This window comes from Equus quagga, chromosome 4, assembly GCF_021613505.1.
Source record: "Equus quagga isolate Etosha38 chromosome 4, UCLA_HA_Equagga_1.0, whole genome shotgun sequence".
Classification (NCBI taxonomy): Eukaryota; Metazoa; Chordata; class Mammalia; order Perissodactyla; family Equidae; genus Equus; species Equus quagga.
Genome location: NC_060270.1, coordinates 64,209,482 through 64,234,369, shown reverse-complemented (window position 1 = coordinate 64,234,369; position 24,888 = coordinate 64,209,482). Strand labels below are relative to the sequence as shown.

The 24,888-nt window shown below is 42.2% G+C and overlaps 1 protein-coding gene across 5 annotated transcripts in view; it reads right to left on the bottom strand.

Annotated features, from left to right (window-relative positions):
- The window catches only part of SAP130 (Sin3A associated protein 130), a 72,619-nt gene extending 47,940 nt beyond the window's left edge, over nucleotides 1–24,679 (bottom strand). For 2 of the 5 annotated variants that reach the window (XM_046658734.1, XM_046658735.1), the window contains exons 1-8: nucleotides 23,679–23,861; nucleotides 22,756–22,873; nucleotides 14,730–14,965; nucleotides 13,862–14,020; nucleotides 12,551–12,662; nucleotides 10,948–11,072; nucleotides 9,196–9,320; nucleotides 26–173 (exon numbers count right to left, since the gene is read on the bottom strand). In XM_046658734.1, the coding sequence (XP_046514690.1) occupies nucleotides 26–173; nucleotides 9,196–9,320; nucleotides 10,948–11,072; nucleotides 12,551–12,662; nucleotides 13,862–14,020; nucleotides 14,730–14,965; nucleotides 22,756–22,873; nucleotides 23,679–23,750 (1,095 nt within the window). In that variant the 5' untranslated portion in view covers nucleotides 23,751–23,861. Of the gene's footprint in view, nucleotides 1–25; nucleotides 174–9,195; nucleotides 9,321–10,947; nucleotides 11,073–12,550; nucleotides 12,663–13,861; nucleotides 14,021–14,729; nucleotides 14,966–22,755; nucleotides 22,874–23,678; nucleotides 23,863–24,287; nucleotides 24,431–24,517 lie in introns of those variants that run through there. The other 3 variants (XM_046658737.1, XM_046658738.1, XM_046658736.1) reach the window with 3 other exon arrangements.
- Nucleotides 24,680–24,888: the final 209 nt, after the last annotated feature.

The following is a 24,888-nucleotide window of genomic DNA, read 5'->3' as shown; positions in this document are numbered from 1 at the left end:
ACAGAGTATTCACCTCTTGTTTTACCTGAGCCATGGTATGAAGCTGCTGTTTTGGTGTCCCTAAGGCAGGGTGAGATGGCAGCGTGATTCTTGTTGTCACATCACGTGACTGGGCAGGACGCTGAATACTAATTGCTGCAGATGGTGGATGCTGGATAGACAAAGTTGGCCGACTGAAAAGAAAGAAAAGACATTATGACTTACAACTTGTCTCCAGACACAATGCAGGCAGTCAAGGCCATTTAGTATCTTGTGCTATAGCACAGTTATTTTTTCATAGGTCTGTGAAGTCCACAGTTGCACAAATGAAGTAAATGGCCCACTGAGTTTCTCTCCTGAAACTGCTGTAAGCCTCATTTTAAAAGGTATCAATGTGTACTACGAACTGAATAAATTAATCCCTAGTCATTCTCAGTGTCCTTGATACAATTAATCAACACTCTATGACAATCTCCAGTAAGCATTATTATAATGAACACTTCATTTTGTGGACAAAGCTGAAGATACACACTAAGGGTCTCATCATTATGAGGGAAGATTACAGACAACCTTGATTAATAGCAGCTTAACCTGTAACCCTTGAAGCACTGACTCTCCCCCCAATTTTATATCATTCCTTACCAGATGACAGAAAGTTAGTTATAACTGCCTAATGATCGAAAGGGATATCAACACAGACAGCAGGTCAAATTAACATGCAGCAAGCTACTGAAATTGCAAGAAACAATGGCAAGAAAACTTGACAGAATAACAAAGTTGGCATCTCAAGTCAGAGTGGGGAGAACGGACTACTGAATAAATGAAGTTGGGAAGACTATGTAGCCATTTGGAAAAAATCAAATTGGATCCATATCTCACACAGTATACCAGAATAAATACAAAAATGATGAAGATGACAGAAAATAAAAAACTACATGAAGAAAAGATAGAATCCTTTTACAACCTTGAAGTGAGGGAGAGCTTTCTAACTATTAAAAGCTTTCAAAATCCAAAAGCTATGAAAGATCAATAAATTTGACTTGGTGAACAAATGAGCAAACCTCCTACAGAGCAAAACACACTACGAGGAAAGATCTTCATATACTAAGAGTCCTAGAAATCAATGAGAAAAAGAGCCTAATAAAAACAGGCAAAGGATATGAATAGCTGGTTTGCTAAAAAGAAAACACAAATGGCCCCTGAACAAAGAAAAGATCCTCACTCTAGCTCATAGAAAGAGGAATGCAATTTAAAATACAAAATATGATATATGAGATATCATTGTTCACCTATCAGATTGGCAAAAAATCCAAAATACTGACAGCATACTCTGTTGTTCAAGCTGTAAGGAAATAGGCACTTTTAAACATTCTGTAGGGAGTATAAATTGGTCTAAATGCTAAGGAAGGCAATTAGATAGCAGGTATCAAAATTACAATCAAATATACCCTTGATCACTTTTGGGAATTTATCCTATAGATATTCTTGCACACATGCATAATGATGTAAGTATAAGGTTATTCACTGCAATATTATTTATAACAGTAAAGTACTGGAAACAACCTCAAATCCATTTATACAATGGATCACTATATTGCGACTAAGAGAATAATGAAACTCTGTATGTACTAAAATGGATAGCTTTCAATATACGTTGTTACATTAAAAACAGAGTAAAGAGGAATATAGGCCCAAGGGGCCTAATGGTTAAGGTCAGGGTGCTCTGCTTCGGTGGCACGGGTTCGGTTCCCAGGCACAGACCTACAGCAATTGTCTGTTAGTGGCCATGCTGTCGTGGCAGCTCACATACAAAAAGAAGAAGATTGACAACAGATGTTAGCTCAGGGCGAACTTTCCTCGGGGGTGGGCGGGGGGGGGGGGGGGAATATATATATATGTGAATTAAATAACATTTTGGGTAAAAAAGTATAAAAGTAAGACTTGCATGTGAATTATTTAAGAAACACTGGAAGATTACTCAAAGAGCCATTATGAAGTTACTTTGGCAAGGCAAAGGGAAAGGGGCACAGGAGCTGGGTAGACAGGGACAGAGGAGACAGATACTTCTTATTGCATTCCCTTTCGTGCTTTTCTATTTTGGAACTATGTGAATACGAATTAGGAAGAAGAAAACATGGAAAGTAAAGGTGAAAACATGACGGGGACTTTCATGTGTCCAAACGAAGAAACTGTCTCATCACAAGCAAGATCGTCTTTCAAAATGCTTTAAAATCAGAGCCAGTGGGATACTGGTGAATAAAGTTTACAAACTGAATTAAAGGAGGGTTTTCCTTCTGTAGAAACAGAACTCCACAGCACATCCTCGGAGTTCAAAGGAAAGCTGAAGCCTGGCTACAGATGCAACTATGGAACTTGGTGGGACTCACTGAAGAGAGAGCCTACTCTCAGAGACTGGACTTTGAACAGTTGACAACATGGGTCACCAAGTACAGTGCCATGAAAGCCACCCACTCCCACTATCTACAATGAAAAACACGCAGATACACATGTTTACATAATTAAAATAATGACAAATTTTAGGATGGATGAAGCTAATTATGGGAATAGTTTTGAAGATCCTTGTAACAAAGAAGAATGCCAAGAGAATCACCAGGAAAGGGTCTCCTCAATTCAAACTTTAATGTGCTCATATTTTAAGAGGTCCAGCTCACACAAAATAACCCCAAAAAAGAATATTTATATTGAATATTTAGATACGTTTTTAAGTGTTTTTGAAAGCATGGACTATAGCAGTCTTTGATTTTCATTTATTCTAATGAAAAACACCATGTTGATTTATATAATGCACATTACGTGCCAGGCATGTTTTAAGTGCTTTACATATATTAACAGAGATACTCCCTATAATGATCTCTGAAGTAGGTAATATTATCGCCATTTTTCTATGTGAGGAAATTAAGGCATCTACTCTTTGACCTAGCACTCCCACTTCCACAAATGTACCTTGAAGGTATACCATCACAAACATGCAATAGCATATGCCAAAATGTCCATCAGTACATCCATAAGCTGGGGTACCACGCAGCCAAAAAAAAAGAATGAGTAAGGTATCTCTACGTACTGATTTGGAGTCATCTGCAAGATATATTGAGAGAAATGGAAGGTATGAAGCAGTATATATAAATATTATCTGCTGTATTTTCTGTAAGAAAGAAGTGGAAACAAGGAAAATGTGTTTATCTGTGTGTATACTTACTCTCATAAAAAGAAACTCCAAGAAGGCACATCAGAGGATACTAAATGGTGACCTACTGAGAGCAGATGGCAACTTGGGAGGGGACAGGGGACTCATGAGTCCATCTTTTCATACAGATTTGACTTTTAAGCAAAATTGATATTTCACATGCTTAAAAAAGTGAAATCAAAAAGCAAACTCTAAAATTAAAATATTTAAACAAATAATCCTAACTATACATTAAGTAATAGTAAACACACTTGAAAGATAACCAAAAAATGAATCACAGGTTACCTCAGAAAGCAAAACGACAGCAGCATGGGACATTGGTATCTGTGGAACAGAGATGAGAGCGATACTCCTCATTTTACAGCTTTTTATATGTTTACGTTTTGGAAACGTGAATTTAAATCAGGAAAAAGAAAACGTTACTATCTATCCCACAGAGAAAAGAATCACTTCAACTGACTTTCCCACTTGAACACATTCCCACACTGCTTAGTGGGACCTAGTCTGAGGACAAAAAGAACAGTGAAGAAATCAAACTTCACTCAGCAGTCTTACTGTTAGTAGTAATAAAGGGTTAATTTATGACAAATAGACTTGGGATTCTGAATTAGCTTGAAACTATTTTTTATGGATGAATATGTATATTACGGACAAAAAAACCCAAGTAGTTATATTAATGTCTTCAGGAAACAAGGTTTTCAGTGTAAGAGAAGATAAACATAAAATCTAAGCAAGAAAAAACCTGTAACATTAAATTTCTTTTGAAAATTTCAGTATGAAGACTATGACTGTCTTTACTATATTGACTTTGTCCACAGAAAGTGCACAAAGCAATGATACGCCAGAAGCAATGTGCACCCTTAGCACCCAGATCTTGGGTTCTAAATACCATTCTCCACTAAAAGAAACCAAGGATCCTCGGAGAAATGGATGATTTCAAGACTAAAGAAGCAGGGAAAGTAAACAAGAGCCTGATTCATCACGTACCAGAACAAAAGCACTCAAAGACTAATAGGAGTTATCAAAAGGACACTCGACCCAGTTCATGGGGAATGTCCCTAGCCACATTCGGGGCAACTGGGAGAAAAAGAAAGGGATTTTGATTAAAACACATTGAATAAATAAAACATCCCTGAGTCCATAGTGGCAACTCCTACCTGCCCCCTGAAAAGGTCAGAGACTAAATATGGTCAGCCAGCTACAAAGTACTCCCAAGTCTATAGTTTTGATTGCTATGCTATTTCTCCCAGTGATCAGTTTTTTTCCTTAATGGCCTCAAAGGCAACTCTAGGGGTAGAGACCCAATTTAGAAACTTGACATATACAGAAAATAAGGGGTTAATTTACAACAAATGGACTTGTGACCATCCCTCCAGTGTTCAGCTAGGTCTTTGTTTAACTTGTTTAGAGTGAAGACAAGTACTGAAGGCAGAGACTGCCAGTTTGCTATCTTCTCCTTTTCCTTTCAAAGAACAGTATCAAGGAAAACAAAAAAGAGGAATATGACCTCCATCTTTGGCAAAACTAGGAGATACCTGAAACCTCAAACCACGGAAGAGGTAGCAGAATTGTCAAAGATAGTCATAACCCAACAGGAACCCAGGAGCCAATGGACAGAGAACTTCTGCAGCTGCAATTTAAGGAATAAAATGTGGTAAAGCATAATTCTCCAAAGTGAGGAGAATACTTTCACAGAGGCAGCCAAAATCTTGTTTGTAACAGTGGGAGTTGGCACTGAAGCAGGACGTGGATCTGAACCAGTTCCGAGATCCAAGAAGCAAAGCATGAACCAGGAATCACACAGATACAGATAAGCCTCGTATGGGAAACAGTTGCTCTCACTGGGGAAGAGAGAAATTTTGCCATTTTGAGCAGTCTATCTCCACCAGCAAGAGAGAAGTAATGGCCCAAAACACTCAAACACAGGATCCTGGGTTATTAGGAAAATTTCTCCTAAGCAGGTATATGGCCCAGCTTATAAGAAGAACTAATTATAAATACTGGTCCAGAATGAATTCAATTCAAAGGTGAGCACTCAGAACAGAACCAGCACAAGATCTATTTAAAGATGCTATAAGAGGGGCCGGCCCCGTGGCCAAGCGATTAACTCTGCGTGGTCAATTTTGTGTGCTCCGATTCGGCAGCCTAGGGTTTCACTGGTTTGGATCCTGGGCATGGACATGGCACCACTCATTCACCCACGTTGAGGGAGCGTCCTACATGCCACAACTAGAAGGACCCACAACTAAAATATACAACTAGATGCTGGGGGGATTTGGGGAGAAAAAGCAGGAAAAAAGAAAAGACTGGCAACAATTGTTAGCTCAGGTGCCAATCTTAAAAAAACAATAATAAAAAAAGATGCTATAAGAAAAAAGGTGGACAAGAACAGGGGAAAGTCGACTACAAACGACTTCACTAAGCAGAAGAAGAAACATAATGAAATAACTCCTTCCACAAAACGAAAACACAAACCAAAGATTTAAGAGCTCACAGGAAGAGATGACAACACACAAGGAGATAAAATACATGGGCAGAGTGCAAGGGAGAAACAGAAGACAATTATTCAGCTATTTCAGGAATGAAGGCAAAATCAAAAGTAAAACATGAAAGACAATGGTGAAAAGTCAGGGACAGAGAAGATGGTGAGAAAATAAGCAGAATCGAAAGGGGAAAAAATAGTTACAAAGGATTAGAAAGGAAGTCATGCAAAAAAGATCCAACAAACACATAACTGGGTACCCCCTCCAAATAAAATGGAACAGAATCAACATACGAAGATACAATGCAAGAAAACTTTTCATAAATATAGTTTTATGCTCCAGATTAAAAAGGCACACCACGTTCCAGAACATAACAATACTTAATGGTTATTACCAAACACATCCTAGTAAAGCTGCTGAAATTCAAGATAAAGAATCGGGTAGATCAGGCAATCAGGCAGAAATATCAACGCCCTTTGAAGGGGTTAAAAAAAAAAATCAGGCTGGCCCCAGACTCCTGTACAGCATTACCCAGCTCCAGAAGGCAGAGGAAAAATGTCTATGAAGTACTCATGGAAAGAACACATAAACCAAGAAAATTCTTTATCATACAAACTTCTGCTTAAGTACAAGGCTATCCGGGAAACAATTTTGACCAAGTGAAAACTCAAAATACTGGTCTGTAAGCCCTTCTCGAAGAAAGTAATAGAGAATAAATTTCATTCAACCAAGCGATGAGCAACAACAAAAATCATCAAAGAACTGTCAGGATTGAATCTATTTAACAGAAGGAGTAAGACTTACCACTTAAACTTCAGGAGGAACTTTCCTTCTTTTCCTACGCCTTGAACCAATTTAACTGTCACTGGTTTATCTGGTCTTTGAGAGTCTAGCAGAATTCAATGAAACTGCCTGGGCCTAGGCAGTTTCTAGGGGATAGAGTACTTTGAAATTTTTTTCTATTTCTTCTAAGGAAATTGGTCTGTTTAAACTTTCTATCTCCAGAATTCAAAGGGAGTTACATACTAGGAATTTATCGTAGTTCTAGATGCAAGAAGAAAAGGCATCTGGTCATTAGAGTCTCTGGCTGTTTAATTCACTAGAGCATTTCTAGTGCCTAGAGCAGGGACTGGCACACACACAATGGATATCGGTTGTATGAGTGAATGCTGAACATATATCTGACAAAATTCAATATCCATTTTTATTCAAAACTCAATAACCTGGAAAAGATAGATACTTCGATAACATGATTTAAAAAAACAACTTAACCCCAGTTTTCATTGTACACGTTTATACCTTTTGAATGTCATACCATCTGAATATATTAACATTTTAAAAATAATGTAAAGTTAAAATGAACAATACACAGTCTATTTTATGTTGGGCAGTTTTCTCTCTTTGTCCTTTGGGCAATATATTCACTTACCAAAAAGTAAAGTGTCTTTATTTTATTAAAGGGAGGACTAATGAAGTTGAGAACTTGCCTAATGTCACAGAGCTCGTAAATGATGGAGCTAATGGTTAAAGGTCAGTCCTAGGCACTGTTCTACAATTCAATGTTATTGCCTTCCGAGTTCTGTTCTGGGTCTTCTTGTCACTCTGTTTATTGCCCCTGGATGGACTCAGATATCTCAAAGCTTTAAGCGTAGTCCACACATTGATGACTTCTAAACCGATTGCACAGACATCTCTTCAACCACCTGTTGACAACAGCCGTTTAATTGTTCCACAAACTCAGTGTCCTGAAAGTCAACCTTCTTTCTAAAACCTGCTTTTCTTTTCTTTGTTTCCTTTTCACTTACTTGGTCACGCAAGGAAGAAACCAAGGAGGCATCTCAGACTCCTCCCTCTTCCTCACCACTGTGCCCTGCTTCCAGCTGGCAGTCAAGTCTTAGGGACGGTCTCTAGGTTTCTGACAGCTCCATTCTCCATGCCTACTATCCCTGCTTCTGTTCACTGAATCACTTCTTGTTTATATTGCCAAATGACTTTCCCTGGCATCCATCTAACCAAGGGCAAGAACCAAGAAAGACCACGGGAACTCTTGTGCTCCTGGCAAGACACACATCCCACCGCCTTCCCCAACTTTCACAGCCTCACCACCGCAACACAGTTTGGGGATGATGACAAATACCATCATGTTTTCATCCCTGATTGTGTCACTCATAATAAGTATCTGAGATCATCCCTCATCAACCAGACTTTATCCCTGTATGACTGTAAACCTCTTTACTGTACTATTTTCCCTTTTCAAACGCCCAACCCTTCCACTGTACTCTATCAATTTACAATCCATCTTTAGCAAAATCCCCTCTATCCTCAACCTCTTCTCTGACCATATGCTTTACCCTCCTGCCCTAATGAATGTTGGTGGTCCCCTGAGAACCCGGCTTCCCCCTACAGGCCTCTCAACTGGGAGTCATTTTCTGTCTCATAAACCTCTTCCCCATCTATACTGCCTTCCTTTATCTCCTCCAGAATTCTTCCCTGGACTCCAGACTGAGAGATTAACCTATCTCAACATCTCCACTTGGGTGCTTAGAAGTCAGCACAACTTTAAAATACCCAAAACCAAAGTCTGGAATTCCTCCCACAAACCTACTCCTCCCATGTTTGCCATCTCAAGTTAATGCAATTCCACGCTCTTAGCTGCACGGGCCAACTAGTGCTGCCAGTGTGCTGACTCTTCTCATTCTCTCATAGCCCCTGTGTTAATCCTCCAGAATGCTCTTGACTATCTTCAAAATTCTCTTCAGAATCTAACCCTGTCTTTCCACCTCCGGCAATCGTCTCTCCTGGATTCCTGCCATACTCTTGTAAACATCTGTGTTTCCAACTTCGCCTCTCCACAGCCTACTCTATCCAGCAACCAGGCTGATTCAACTAAAACTTCAGGTCATGACACTGTTCTGCTTAAAACTCTGCTAAGGCTTCCCACTGCATGCCAGCAAAGTCCAAATCCTTAGAGTGGTTCATAAGGTCCCACGTTATCTGGGGACCCTGTTACCTCCTAAAATAATCTCTTGCTATCCTCCTACCATTAGCCTCTTGCTGCTCCTTATATGTGACATACTCACTCCTGTCTCAAGGCCTTTGCACTTACTGTTCCCACTTCCTTGAATGCTCTTATCCCAGGTATATGGCTCACTTCATTATATCTTTCAATTTTCTACTAAAATGCATTACCCACCAAGCCCTCCCTGATGACCTTACATGAAACAGTAAGCCTCTGCACTGCCCACCCTATCACTCCAAAGCCCATTCACCCTCATTTTTCCCCAAAGCACTTTTCACCATCTAAAAAACTATGTATTTTTTTTAATCGTATGTCTCTAGCCCGTAAAGATGGACACTCTATGAGGGCAGGCTGTCTCTCTGTTTGTTCACTGCTTTATCCACAGTGTCTAGAACACTTAATGGCTTATTAAAGAAGCACTTGATAAATACCGAGTTAAATGAAGGAAGGAAAAAGGGAGAGGAGGAGGAAGAATGGTGGGATGCTTATCTTCAAACCCCCAAACATACCTAAGCGCCGAGTCAGTAGCATGTGCTGCCGTCGTAGTGATGACTGGAGACTGAGCTCTGGTGGCGGACACAGTGGCTACCACCGCAGGAGGGATGGTATTAGAGGTGGTCACAGGTGGACGAGACTACCAAGAGAAGAGAAAAAACAGTTCATTTAAAACAAAAAGTGAAATAAAATATAGTAACCCAAACACTAACAAGACAATATGAAACTTGGGCCTCTAAATAAGTATATTTGTATCCAAATGAAAGTAAATTCTCACCCTTCTGATGAAAGAATTCTCTTTTTACAAAGACCAAGACTCAGAATTCTCAAAAAAATCCTATTTTGACTGGATAGTACACAAGTCTCTTCTTTCCAAATACGACTGGATTCAGAGTTCTGTCCTATTATTAGTATAAACTGGCATCTAATGCTTCGGATCTAGAGTTCCCACAGACCTGTTTTTGGTCCTGGTGGAGACATTTTACACTACCACACCACCCAGTGCTTTCCACAGAGGGCCTACTTGGCTATTGGATAGAGCTGCTGGCTCTCAGGCTCCAAGTCAGCATACAAAAGGCAAACACATGGTAACAGTATTCTTTGCTGGTGGAAGATTCAGGGTAGCCAAATACTTCCCAGATGTTTTCACATGGATATATGTCCCTTAATACTACACCTGTTTGTAAAATCTTCACCTGACAGACAAGCTCCACACTGGGCTTCATCTGCTTGTCCACTCCAGCTCTTCTGAGTAGTCCCTCTTTCTTAACCCTGACACACACAGTGAGACCCTCAAGCTCCGCCCATTCCTGATCTGTCACCTCCAGACCTCGTACCTGCTGTGCCTACTGCTGGCGCTTGCTGTCTCACACTAGGGCTGCTGCACTCTCTTCCGCACTAGTGAGCGCCTCGTCTTGGTTCTCCTCTTTCTCCAATCCCTCCTATACACCCTATATACTCCCAGGGGCCTAGTCAGTCTCCAGTAGGTTTTGTTAGCCAGCATGGTCTTGTCTTTTGAAAGCTCTAGGCTGGACAGCTCCTACTCAGGACTCATAATCAGCTCTCTTCCTTATTGTCTAAACCCAGCTGTTTCACACATATTACCGGTCTGGGCCCCAAAGGTATTTGAATTTCTACCTCCTATATATAATTCAGCTCAATTAATCTTTCAAAGACATTTCTTTGATTATACATTACTGTATTCAAAAAACTTACTGGCTCACTACGCTATACAAAATCAAGTTCCCACCCCACTTCTCAGAGTTCTGAACTTAGAGACATCACAATATCACCTAATAAAACATTATATGTCAGTAGTACTGAGGCCACAGATTTCCTTGAAGAGAGGTTGAAAGGCATGGATTGTCTTCCTCAAAAACCATACATACGTGCATAAAACATTTAGGGGTTCATAAACCTCTAACCAAATTAGAACCCCTCAGCTCGAGCTGGCCTCTACCACATATTGTATATAAGCAGCACTGTCTTCCTCGCCATTGTTCACAGGATTGCCCGCTTTGCTTCCTCTTCACTTCTCTGAAGCCCCATCACCGCACCGAACCCAACAAAAAGCCTTCCCTTACCACCTCTCTTCTAAATTCCCTCCATCGATCACATGACATCGCATATAACTCAACCTTCCCTACACCTTGGCGACTAGATCCAAAGTTCCGTGAGGTCATAGGACTCTCACAGCGCCTAGCAGAGTTAGTAACTCAGAGGCGGCACTCAATGCCTGCTGGCTGACGGCCCATGGCTTCACGTGCCTGGATTGGTTGGTGAATGATGTGCTGCACTGCTGGCTGAGCTGTAGCGGCATTTGGCAACTGGGAAGTTGGCCTCAGGACCGTGGTTACTTTAGAACTGGACATCACAGCAGCAGCAGCTGCACCTAGAAAAACAAGTTTTTTCATTAGTATGGCCCATAGGCTCACAATTTAAACAGTTCCAATTAGAGTCCCTAGAAAACAATCAGAATAATTTCTAAAACTCAGCATGTCAATATTCAGCTGAAGCGCTTTACGTATACCTCTCATTACACAGAAAATTAAGAAAACATGCACTCAAGGGCTGACTTTTTGTTTTTTTCGTTTTTGCCGAGGAAGACTAGCCCTGAGCTAACGTGTGTGCCAATCTTTCTCTATTTTGTGTGAGTCACTGCCACAGCATGGCTGCTAAGTGGTGTAGGTCCACACCCAGGATCTGAACCCGTGAACCCCAGGAACCAAAGTGGAGCACACCAAACTTCACACAGGATTTGCCCTTTTTTAAAATTTCATTTTTATTTTATTTTATTTTTTGCTGAAGAAGATTCGCCCTGAGCTAACATCCATGCTAATCTTCCCCTTTTTTTAGTATGTGGGCTGCCAGCACAGCATGGCTGCTAACAGAGCAGCGTAGGTCTGTGCCCAGAAACTGAACCCAGGCCACCAAAGTGGAATGCGCTGAACTTAACCAGGAGGCCACAGGGGCTGGCCCAAGGGTTGAAATTTAGTAAGATCAATAATCTGTACTGCTTTTTCAAGGCCATTCTTAAATGAAACTGGCTTTTTGTTTCTGAGCTGCAGGTATGTGGCAGTGAAGCACACAATGCACAGCGTGGCATGGTGCCGCTGCCCTGACTCAGGCCAGGGCTCCAGCAGCTCCACCAGCAGACAGTGAGAGTTCACCTGAGCCACCAGCAGGACAAACATCAACACAGTGAAAAAGGCGAATGATGCCTTAGCGTTTTTGTGAAAGCAGTTTTGACCCTACACAGACCCCCTTGCAGCCTGCGACCCTAACTTTGAGCATCGCTGAGTTATGTTATGACCAAGTAAACCTGGTTTTGCATTTGTTAGCCTGATTTGCCAACAATGATTTTACATTCTCCAATAGAAGGTAACAATTTCTGATCAAGCAGTTGAGAAAACTCATTAAATTTAATACCCTACAACCTATGAGAACTTAATTTTAAGAATAAATTGATTTTATTGCTATGTAAGCAAACACATTTGAGTAACCATTATCGCTAAACTTTAGAAATATTCAGCATTAATATTTGTGACTTATTTATTAAAAATGAACACCATGCTTAGAATATCATAGCTTTGAGGAATTCCTCATTACAAAGGACAAATTTTAGACCATACTAAAAATTCCAACTGCTTTAAGTTCACACACATATATACACATATACACACTGGTAACGCAACTATAAGAAGCACATATTAGACGATGCGAAAAGGTTATTGCTCTAAGTTTATTGCTACTGTCCGGCAATTTTCTTAAGTTAATTCTAGGTACGTTCTGTGTTATCATATCTTCTACCAAATGTATATCCACTACTGCATTTCCCAAGTTTGAACAAAACACGCAGTCAGTCTTCACCTCGAGGTAAATGCGAAGCTCCGATGTGCAGAGGGGGCCCAGGAGCGTTGCTTCGGATAATAGACATCTGCACATTTGTGGTCATGATGTGGTGCAGGTTACTGGGATGTCCCTGCAAAAACAGGATGTAATATGATTTCCACGTGCTTGGTCTTGGCCATCGGTGCTTAGCCACTGTTCCTAGGAAGTCAGCTGCCTCCAAATGTAGGTCAGGTGGTTGTCTTTGGACAGTGAGCAGCCAAGAGAAAGGACATTTAGCTTTTTGTGCACAGCATACTGCGTGACAACCCATGCCAGCAGGCACGCGCTAAGTGACCGTGAGGACCCATCAGTCCCTCAAGCCTAGCTGGCTGCTAGATCCCTCTAACGGATGACACCTTTGTCCACTTTCAGACACTCTCATTGTCAACATTAGTCTCTCACACTTGTTTCCTGCACCTTGGCCAAGAGCTGCTTTTTCCCGTGCTCACCCTTTCCTTTTCCCGCAGCTGCAGTCTTCCATTCCTTACGCTACACAGGATTTCTAGGGAAGAGGTGGCAGCGTCCGGCAGGGATCCCCTACCAGTTCTTGTGCCCAACCCCTTAACGCCCCTTCCTCACACTCTCCCAGACTGACGTCAGTGCTTCTCAAGGGAAGGTTCCAGTACTTCGGGAAGTACTCGGCCGTACAACAAAAGGAAAAAAAAAAAAGAGTGCATCTTTTTGGTATACCAATTTTTTTCTTGAAAACTTGAAGGGAAAGAGTTTTAAGACTCAGTTTTTTCATTGGTAAGCAATTAAAATATTTAAACAAATCAAATACATATTATGGAGTAGGACTGTAACTTCAAAAATACATTCAAGTTAAAACATAAGACTACAAAATAAACGTTCACGACAGGTGCACTGTTTGAGGGAACCTGCCAGTTGCTCAAGAGATGCACATTCACTCTCCTCAAGAAAGACCCAGAGAAGCACTACTGCCGTGAGGCTCTTAGCACCCCCACAGTTTTGTACCTACAACCAAGCACGACTGGACCCTGAGCTCCGCAAGGACGTGGACGCCCCATCCAGATTTGCATCTCTCACTGAGGGCAGTACCTCGCACAGAGCAGACGCTCGATACACGCTGGCTACAAAGACCACTGCGCACACTGGTGTTACTCCCTACAGCTGGCCTTCTCTCAGACCTACTATCTTCCCCTTGCAGGTATCAGTGACCATTTAATTCTTTACTTAGTACAGTGCCTAACGTACTGCCGGCATTCAATAAATAATGATCAACAGTTTGGCATCTCAGTTTGAAAATCAGCAAATTAAGAGGAAAAAAACCTGTTGTCCACTGATTGTTGCCACAGGAATGGCTGAAGCTTGAGGGATGCTACTCTCCATGGTAACGGTAACCTGCCCTGGAACCTTGGGGGGAAGTGACAAGGTAGAAGGTGGAGCAGGAGCAATGGGACGGCTAGGCATGGTGGGCTTCGGGGGCGGCTGCAAACAGAAAACCACACGAAACATATCAATAGCTTTTTACTAGTGATGCATTTCATTCTATAGTTAAAAGTACACAAATCAAACCTGGAAAGTGCCAGGAAAGATGCCAGAAGCCTGATATATTTTATCTCTCAGCATCACAGCTTTTCCATTGAAGTACCAGCATTTCCATTTTACAGATGAGGAAACAGACAAAGCAAGGCTAAGTCACTTGCTCAAAGCCACACAGACAGTAAAAACTAGAACTGGGACTACAGCCCAGGTCTGTATGGCTCACAGCCCCCATTCCTGCTTCTATACGATGCTGCCTCCCAAGTTTGCACGGAAGTAAACAAAACTCCCAGTAACTGAAAAATAACCACACAGCAATATTCTCAGATACCCCCAAATTAGCAAGCTATTAAAACAAAACCTTGGAGAAGGGTGCCACTCCAAGATAAAAACTGAGTTAGCATGCCCATAACTCAAATAAAATCAATGTGAAAGTGGCCACTAGAAAAGATCCTGTGATGCCAACTGCCCAGCGGCACGAGACTAGGCACTGCAGAGCGGCAGAACTCCGAGTTCCAGAGAAGAGCTGAACTGAGAGGTCAAAAGGAAAAAAACTATGATCCTAGGATACAGCCTAAGACTTTGTGAAAATTGTCAGGAATATTAGCCAGTCTTTAGCTGTGGTTCAATGTGAAATTTTAAACCTCTCCATTACCTTCATAAGTCCCTCCGAAAATGAGAGTGGCACTGCTGGCGTCAGATGTGCTGGTGGGGCTGTCACTGTGACAGGTGTGCCCGATGCAACAGCATGGTGTGTAGACAACATCTGCACCTGTGGATAGGGCCTTACCACAACAGGCTCTTGCTTCTCTTCCCGGGACTGTAGGGAGCTGCTGGAACCCATGTGCTCCCTGGCAGTGACTTCAGCATCTCGACTAGATTCATCGTTGACTAGTAAAGACAGTGAGAGTGACAGAGCATGTCATAACCTTCCAATATTTATTAATATAATAGCACACACAAGAGTGGCCCTTACAGTTAAGTTTTGGGGTTGATAAATAGACCATTTCCTTGTGAGATTTTCTTAACAAGGAGAATGTGGGCATTAGATTCCCGATGGGTATTTAACCCAACAGTCACGCGTGTGGAACACAGTACTTGTTTTGGATATTGCGGCTTTCCCACTCCTGTGAACAAAGGGCCTGGCAACTATCTGAAACGGCTTCAAAGAGTTGAAAGTGCAGTACAAGCTATGGGACAATTTCACTGAAAATATTTACTTAAAAAGTTACAAGAACCCAACATTAAAAAGATAATTTTAATACAGTTATTAAGTGCAAGAACTCATAATTTTTCAAAATAAATTTTCAGCCCAAATCCCTCCGGAGTGAACGTGGAAATCTCTATCACAAAGCATGTGCCCTTTGAGACTTAACAATTCCACGTGCAGGAATGCATCCTATAGATATATAGCATATGTGTAAAATGACTTCTGTACAAAGATATTTGTTTCAGCTTTTTTATATTAGTAAAGGAACTGAAAAAAACCTACATGTCTATCAATAGGGGACTGGCTATATAAATTATGGTATACTCACACAGTAGACTACCATGAAACCTTAAAAATAAAACAAAGAAGCTTCTTAGGTATTCTTATGGAAAAATCTACAATATATATTATTTAAAAATATATGAACACATATAGGTAAAAAAAGCAAGGTAGAGAATTGTGAAAAAGTTGGGGCCAGCCTAGTGGCATAACAGTTAAGTTCGCAGATTTTGCTTCGGCGGCCCAGGGTTCACGGGTTCAGATCCCGGGTGCAGACATGGCACCACTTGGCAAGCCATGCTGTGGCAGGCGTCCCACATATAAAACATAGAGGAAGATGGGCACCGATGTTAGCTCAGGGCCAGTCTTCCTCAGCAAAAAGAGGAGGATTGGCAGCAGATGTTAGCTCAGGGCTAATCTTCCTCAAAAAAAGAACAGTGAAAAAGTAAATAAAATACACACATATAGGCATTTATATTTGTATATGGATAACATAGCTCCAAAACCATCTTGCTTGCTTGAAGGGAAAGAATGTGGATGAGTGGGGACAGGGATGGGAGACAGACTTTTCACTGTATATTCTTTTTCTTTTGGAATTTTGGACCATGTGAACATGTAACCTATCTAAAAATTATGTTAAAAAAATCAAGAAATTGATGTAATGAAAGAAGAGAGTTTACCAAAATATTAACTCATACTTTTCTATCATTTTTCCAAAATAATATTAACATCATTTTTCTGAACATAAAGATTATACTTATGTAAAAACTTTTATCTGGAAAACTATAAAGAACATAAAGTTGCTCCCAAAGTCTATTAATATTAATATTTTGGTAAAACATTCAGACACTTGCCTCTTTAATTTTGAGTGGGTTTTTACTTAACTTTTTATTGAATTATAACCTTCATAAAGTGCACAAATGTTAATTGTACAGCTCAATGAATTTTCACAAACTGAATACATACTGAGGAACCAGCACCCAGATTAAGTAGCAAACCTTATGGTTCCCAGGAACCCTCTGTTTAGCCCAACTGCAGACACTAACCCTCCCAAGTATACTCACTAACCTAACTTCTGACACTACAGATCACTGCTGTTTTTGAACTTGACATAAACAGACTCATAACAAATGTACCCTGATGTGTCTTGCACTTTCACTTGTAGGTATGAAATTCATCCATGTTACTGCATGTAGCTGTACATCTTTCGTTCTCCGTATAGCACACACCGTGTGAATAAATCACAAATTCTCCATTACTGTTAAGAGGAATTTCGATAGTTTTGTTTGTTTGTTTTTTGAGGAAGATTGGCCCTGTGCTAACATCTGTTGCTAACCTTCCTCTTTTCGCTTGAGGAAGACTGTCGCTAAGCTAACATCCGTGCAAATATCCCTCTATTTTATGTGGGACACCACAATGGCATGGCTTGATCAGCAGTGCTAGGTCCACGCCCAGGATGCAACCTGCAAACCCTGGGCTGCTGACGCGGAGCATGCAAACTTAACCACTACACCACCATGCCAGACCCAATTTGGATGGTTTTCAGTTTTTTGCTATTATGAGTAGTGCTAGTAATACTCTTGTACATGTCTTCTGGCAAACACATGTACCATTTTTATCAGATAAATATCTAGGAGTGGAATTTTGAGTAATACAGAATATATACTGCACGATTTTTAAAATGGTAAATGGAATTCCACTTCATAGATGTAATATAGCTTTTTAACCATTATGTCATCAATGGGCTTTTAGGTTATTTCCAAAGTTTTGCTATTATCAACAACTCTGGGATAGATATTCATATATATTTTGAGTCCTTATTCAATGATCTCCTTAGAGGAAAATCCCTCAAAGTACAAGGGCTGGGCAAAAAGATTAAGGCACATTTTATAATTTGCTATATATTGACTTTTCTCCCAGGTCATTCAGATTTTTTAAAATTTTGGTTTTTAAAACCACTTTACTGAGGTATAATTTACATACAATAAAACTGCTATTCTAAGAGTAGAGTGTTGAATGATGTTTTTTTACAAACGTTCTCACAGACAACCTAGGAGCAGAATGGCGTGGTCAGGGTCAAATGGTAAATAAATGTTTGACTTTGCATGAAACTGCTGCAGTATGTTCCCCCCAGCAGTGTATCAGAGTTCCAGATGCACCTCATACTCAACAATCCTTTTTTCTGTTTTTTTTTTTTTAAGATTTTATTTTTCCTTTTTCTCCCAAAGCCCCCCAGTACGTAGCTGTGTATTTTTAGTTGTGGGTCCTTCTAATTGTGGCATGTGGGACGCCACCTCAGCATGGCTTGATGAGTGGTGCCATGTCCACGCCCAGGATTCGAACCGGTGAAACACTGGGCCACTGAAGCAGAGCGCTCGAACTTAACCACTCAGCCACGGGGCCAGCCCCTCGACAATTCTTGATAAACAGACATTCTTGTGGGTGTGTAGTTGGTATCCCACTGTGGTTTTCATTAGCACTTCCATGACGATTAGTGATGTTGTACTTGCTTTTATGCGATCATAGGTCATTCATATATTTCTTTCTTTGTGAAGTCTATGTCCATATCTTCTGTCCATTTTTTAATCAATCAACTTTACTGAAGTACAATTTACGTAAAAAAGCCATTCTTTGTATAAAAGTAGATAAATTTTCACAAAAATATCCTGTACTGTAACCACAACACAATCATGACATAGAACACTTCCCATTACTCTGACAAGTTCATTCATGCCCCTTTGCAGCCAATTCCTCCCTCCATGCCTACTCTTCATCTGCCTTCTATCACTATAGCTTGTCTTTTCTGGAATATCACATAAATACAATCATACAATACGTGGTCCGTTGTGTCTGGCTTCTTTCTCTTAGTATGTTTTTGAGGTTCATCCATGTTGTTGTGTATACTGGTAGTCTGTTCCTTTTTATTGCTAAGTAGTATTCCACTGTTAGACAAACCAAACCTTGTTTATCTGGTCACCAGTTGATAAAATTTGGATGGTTTCCAGCTTTTGGCTATCATGAATAATGCTTCCATGATCAGTGAAGCGTAAGTCTTTCTATGTATGACAAACATTTTCATTTATCTTGGGTAAACATCTAAGAATGGGATTGCTGAGTTGTATGGTAAGTTTTTTGTTTTTTTTTTAAAGATTTAATTTTTTTTTATCTTTTCCTTTTTCTCCCCAAAACCCCCCAGTACATAGTTGTATATTCTTCGTTGTGGGTCCTTCTAGTTGTGGCATGTGGGATGCCGCCTCAGCGTGGTTTGATGACCAGTGCCATGTCCGCGCCCAGGATTCAAACCAACGAAACACTGGGCCGCCTGCAGCGGAGCACGCGAACTTAACCACTCGGCCACGGGGCCAGCCCCAGTTGTACGGAAAGTTTAATCTTGATTTTATAAGACAATGCCAAACTGTTTTCCAAAGTGGCTAGAGTACTTTGCATCCTCACCAACAACATGAGTTCTACTTGCTCTACCAATACATCAAAACCTGATATCACCTGTCTTTTAATTTTAGTCATTCTAGCCGATGTGTAGTAGTTTCTCACTGTGGCTTTAATTTGCATTGTCCTGAGAATTAATACTGAGTATCTTTTATGTGCTTATTTGGCATTTATATAGCGTTTTTGGTGAAGTGTCTATTCAAATATTTTGCCTATTTTTTAAAGATCAGGCTGTTTCTCTTTTTACTACTGAGTTACAAGAGTTCTTTATATCTTCAGGATATAAGTCCTTTGGAGATATATTTATCACAAATGTCTTCTCTCAGTCTGTGGCTTGTCTTTGTTATTTTGTTAATGACGTCTTTGAAGAGCAGCCATTTTTAATTTTGATGAAGTAAAATGTATCAATTGCTTCCTTTAAAATTAGTGTTTTTTGTGACCTAAGCTATTTTTGCTTAGCCCAAGGCTGCAAATAGTTTCTTCCGTTTTAAGAAATTTTAAGTTTTATATTTAGGTCCATAATGATACATTTTGAGTTAATTTTTGTGTATGTGAAGGTAGAGGTCAAGTTCCGTTTTTTCCAGATGGATATTTTCATATGCTAGTGTTACTTTGCTGAAAAGACTCTCATTTCCTTATTGAATTACCTATGTACTTTTGTCAAAAATCAATCAATCATTCTATGTGTGCATCTATTCCTGGACCCTCCACTTTGTTCCAGTGATGTCTATTTCCACCTTCATGCCAATATCACACTGTCTTGATTAGTGCAGCTTCACAGCAAGTCTTGAAGTAAGGTAGTGAAGTCTTCCAACTTCCTTTTTTCATCAAAATTGCTTTGGCTATTCTAGATTCTTTGGTTTCCACATAAATTTCAGATTCAGGCTGTCAATTTTTACAAAGGGACTGATGGAATTCTGATTAGGATTTCTTTGAATCTATAGATCCCTTTGGGTAGAATTGATATCTTAAAAATACTAAGTCTTCCAATCCATAAACACGATACATCTTTTCACTTACCTAGGTCTTTAACTCTCTCAGCAATGTTTTGCATGGTTTTCTAACCCCAGCTCTTATATATATTTTAATTTATCCCTAAGTATTTTGTGAGGTTCTTTTTTGGATGCTACTGTGAACCACATTTAAAACTTCATTGTTCATTGATAGTATTTAGAAATTTAATTGACTTTTGTACACAACTTTTATCCTGCAACTGTTACTGATTTTACTTTAATTAGTTCTAACGGCTTTTTAAAAACATCCGTTAGGATTTTCTCTGTGAATAAAGACAGTTTTACTTCTGCGTTTCCATTATCAATTGATTTTTAACCTTCTTCAGTGTCTAAACAGATTTTCCCCTAATTAAATTTTTAAGGGAAATGGACAGCTTCATAACTTACCCCCAAACCAATTTGTCCAGGAAGACTTTGATTTTTGACAATTTCATCAAGATATAACGTATTAACCATTTCCCATTAAGCTCTTTTTGAAATCATTTATCATTTCTTTCCAGACATTTGGAGTTCTTTCAGTTTATTTTTACCAGAAAAGAATCTTGAAGCAGTAGTTAAGAGAACTGGTTGTAATCTCTATTTTTAAACTTTGAGTATGTAGTGAAATCCTGATATGCTTAGGATCCCAAATTACTTCTTCTGAGAAGAGCAATAGGAAATATAGAGAGACACCTAACTAATCAAGGGGAATTTTTCTTTTTTAAGAGCAATTGAAGGAAAAAACACACTATCCAGAAGTAAAATCACAGACAATTTTGGTCTAAGTCAATGATTGCCTTCTCAACAAAATCTGAGAGCAATTATTGCTTACTGACGCCTTTTTTAATGAGCAGTATAATTTCTTGCAAATAGATGTTCAAAAATATTCTCTTTATGGGGGAGTCCTGTGACACAGTGGTTAAGTTTGGTGTGCTCTGCTTCGGTGGCTCTGGTTCACCAGTTCAGATCCTGGGCACAGACCTACACCACTTGTCAGCCATGATGTGGTGGTGACCCAAAAATAAAGTGGAGGAAGACTGGCACAGATGTGAGCTCAGGACTAACCTTCCTCAAGCAAAAAAAGAGGAAGACTGGCAACAGATGTTAGCTCAGGGCTAACCTTTCTCAAAAAAAGAAAAAAAAAATCTCCTTAGTTACGCTCCTTTAAATTACTCTGTTGTAAATTTATACCAAAGACAAAATATTGTCAAAAGTATTTGTTAAAGAGTAAAGAACTTTAAGTAGCTCTACAAGAACTTCTTGATAACTGCTTTGTGCCCTACATTGTAGCAAGTATAGCGTACACAAAGGTGCACGAGACAGACATGGTCCCTGCCTCTAGTCTAAGAGGTCCCAACCTGAATTGTTGTGGATGATGGAGTCAGGAAAGACTTCCTACAGAAAGTGACACCTGAGATGAAACTTCAAAGAACAGGAATTAGCCAGATAAGTGAGTGGAAAGGAAGAAGGAATATGGCAAAAGGAACAGAATGTGTAAAGTCCTGAAATCTAGAAAATTGGAAACTTTTTATCATTCATTCAGAAAATACTGAGTAGCTACTATTAAGCAGGAAGCAAAAAGTAGTATTTAAAGTTACTTCAAGTCTAAAGAGAACTACAATAAATTTGTAGCAAAAACGAAGTTGGCAAGAGGGAGGGAAAGCAATAGAAAATGAGGCTGAAACATTCGACAAAGGGCCATAGCTCATAGGTAAGAGACAAAGACAGAGGAGTAAAACATGACGCCTGAGTTCCTGATTTGAGCAGTAAGTACATAGTGGTACTGTTTACCACGCTAAGGAACATAGGAATCAAGCAGTGAAGAAAAAGAGCACTTTATTTCACTTTGCAACGCCGTCTTTTTACTTGCTACATACAACAGAGAGACTATCTGAAGGAGCTCTTCAAGTATTGAAGAGGACTGGATTGGAAACTTTGTTATGGGGGGCTGTCCTGCACACTGTAGGATGTTTAGCAGCTTATCTGGTCTCTACATGTCAGATGCCAATAGTATTCCCCAGGTGTGACAATCAAAAATGTAGCCAGACTGGGGCTGGCCCCGTGGCTGAGTGGTTAAGTTCGCGCGCTCCGCTGCAGGTGGCCCAGTGTTTCGTTGGTTCGAATCCTGGGCACGGACATGGCACTGCTCATCAAACCACGCTGAGGCAGCATCCCACACGCCACAACCAGAACGACCCACAACGAAGAATATACAACTATGTACCGGGGAGCTTTGGGGAGAAAAAGGAAAAAATCTTAAAAAAAAAAAAAAATGTATCCAGACACTGCCAAACATTCCCTGGGAGGCAAAATCATCCCCGGCGAAGGACCACTGATCCACAGCACTCAAAGGGTATACCTGTACAAACCAAGTTCTATGCATACATTTCAAATCTCTTTTCCTAGATAGTAAGCTCTAACAGGCAAGACCTATGCCTTACGCTCCTTTGGGCTCCCTCTTGGCACTATTATTATACCTCTGGGCCTAATTAAACGAGAACATAATGCATTTAAAAAATAGTTCTTGAAAGCATGCTTTACTGTAAGTTTCATGTATACTCCAGTACATGTAAATGAAGTGGTTAAAACAGGAAGAAAACAGCCGTGTTTAAATTAAAACTGCAATACATCCTTTCTTCAAATTCAATAACCTAATACTTACTAAAATCGTACAAGGCATTTGCCAATTTTTCATTTGGAAAAGTGGCAATATTTTTAAGGCAGGAAGCAATACAGACTGTCACACATCTCACCTGTAGCAGCGGGGTTGATCAATCCTGCAGAACCACTGTTTGCAATCTGTGAAGGTGCCGGGCTCAGCCCAGGGGAAGGGGTTCCCAACCGAGGAAACGGCTGAGAACTCATTTCCACCTGCAGTGCATACAGTTACATGGTTATGACTCGATTCTGACATTAGAATCAACAATGAGAAATTAAAACATCTTTAACGGGTCCCTTAGAAGAGGAAACACAGCATCACTTATCTAAAACAATTACTTGTGATCAACATAAAGTCCAGAAAAGGCCAAATTCTGTAGGTTTTTGATGTACATAGGTTCAATTAATAGCAAAATCATTTACGTGGTGTTGGGGATACTATGACCCTCCATAAATACTTGTGGATTGCCACACGAAAAAACCGACATTGAATCCCATACAACAGCCACATGACAGCTATTAACGCAATACCTTTGGATCTGTGTAACAAAGTTTTATGGAAAATGGCATGTCCTTTTGAAAGACTTAAGCCTCTCACCAAGGTGAAGAGAACTGTCATCACTATGTCACAGAAGGAATGGGAAGGAAGATACCCTGTCCTAAGAAAGGATCAGAAACCTTACATCAAGACCCGATCCAAAAGCAATTCTCAAGTGCTTTTCTGCATAGGCCTCCATTTAGGATTTCCTTCTCCGCCACCCTCTTTCACGGACCCCCAGTGAACCAGAAGGACCCAAGACCTTCACTACCCTCTCTAAAGCCGATCCCCACTTTTTCCTCGGGAGCCAAGCTCTGTCAATATCTCCGATTCACCCGCGACCCCACCCCCACCTCGCAGCCCACTGCTGAGATCGGAACACACAGCGTTCCAGACATTTCGGGTCTCTGAGCCTCCATCTCCGGGGAGGGGGCTGGCAGGCGTTCTGGGAGACCCCGGACGGGCAGCGTGCCTCTTTACCTGCAGCCGCCGCCCGCCGCCCGCACCTCCCGGTTCCACCTCGCCGGGCTGCGGGTGCCGCGGAGGGCCCATCTCGGCGGCAGCGCTGGGCTCGAGGTAGCGGGGTGGACTCGTGCCGGAGCGCGCCTCGGGCCCGCCGCTGTCCAGCCCGCCGGCCCGCTCGCCCCGCCGCCCGGCCGCCGCTCCGCTCCAGCCCTCTTCCCCCCGAACCTGCCCCACCTCCCCCGCCCGCCCATTGGCCCCACGCCGGGCGCGTCACTCGGGGACCCGCACCAATCCAGGGCGGCCTGCGCGCTCTAGGCCCGCCCCACCCTCCCGCCGAGGGCCAGCCAATCAGGCGCGAGCCTCGCCGGGGCGGCCCAAACCCCTCGAGGCTGGGCCAATGGCAGAGGGAGACAAGCGCTCCCGGCGCGGGGGGCGGGGAGCAGGGAGGCCCCGCCTCGGCCGGGGTCTGAAAGCGGCGGGCGCAGGGCCCGGATGTGGGGAGTCACTTTAAACTGCTCCAGGAGCCAAACTCCCTGGGCCGGCCGCCCGCCCGCGCCGCGCCGGCCGCTCCGCTTCCCCGCCAAGGCCCACGCCCGCCACGCCCCCACGCCCGAATCAACCCACCCCTCCCGGCGCCTCTCCCTTCCTTGCCGCAGGACACCCAGCTCCTGCCGCCGGCCCAACCGCCGCGCCCAGCTCGCGAAAGAGGCCAGGTCTGAGCGCAGGAGACGCGGCACTGCTGCCCTTCCCCGGGGACGCGCAGGGGGACGGACGCTGCAGCCCGGCTCGGCCGCCCCGCCCCCTCGTCTCCTCCCCTCTGCTGCCCTCCCCTCCGGCGCCCGTCCCGCCATTACCTAGGTGCTGTGCCGAGGGGCCGCCGCGCCGCGTCAAACTCGCTCCCGTGCGCTCCACGCCTGCGGGGCCGACGTCCTCGGGGTCTGGACCCGCCGCCGCCGCCGCCGCCGGGGCGAGAGCACTCTGCCCCCCGCCCCTCAGCTCAGCGCCGCTGCTTCCGCCGCCGTAACGAGCCTCTCACCTATTGGCTGGGGTAGGCCCCGCCCCCCTCTGGGGAAGCCAGTCACCGCCCAGTGTGAGCGCGAGAGCGGACGGGACTGCCCCCGGGGTCGCGGGAGCCTGTGGGAAATGTAGTCCCCAGTACCCGAGGGCAGGCCTGGGCGGGGCCTCCGGGAGACCCGGCCTGGGAGTACACCCCTTTGCTGCCCCG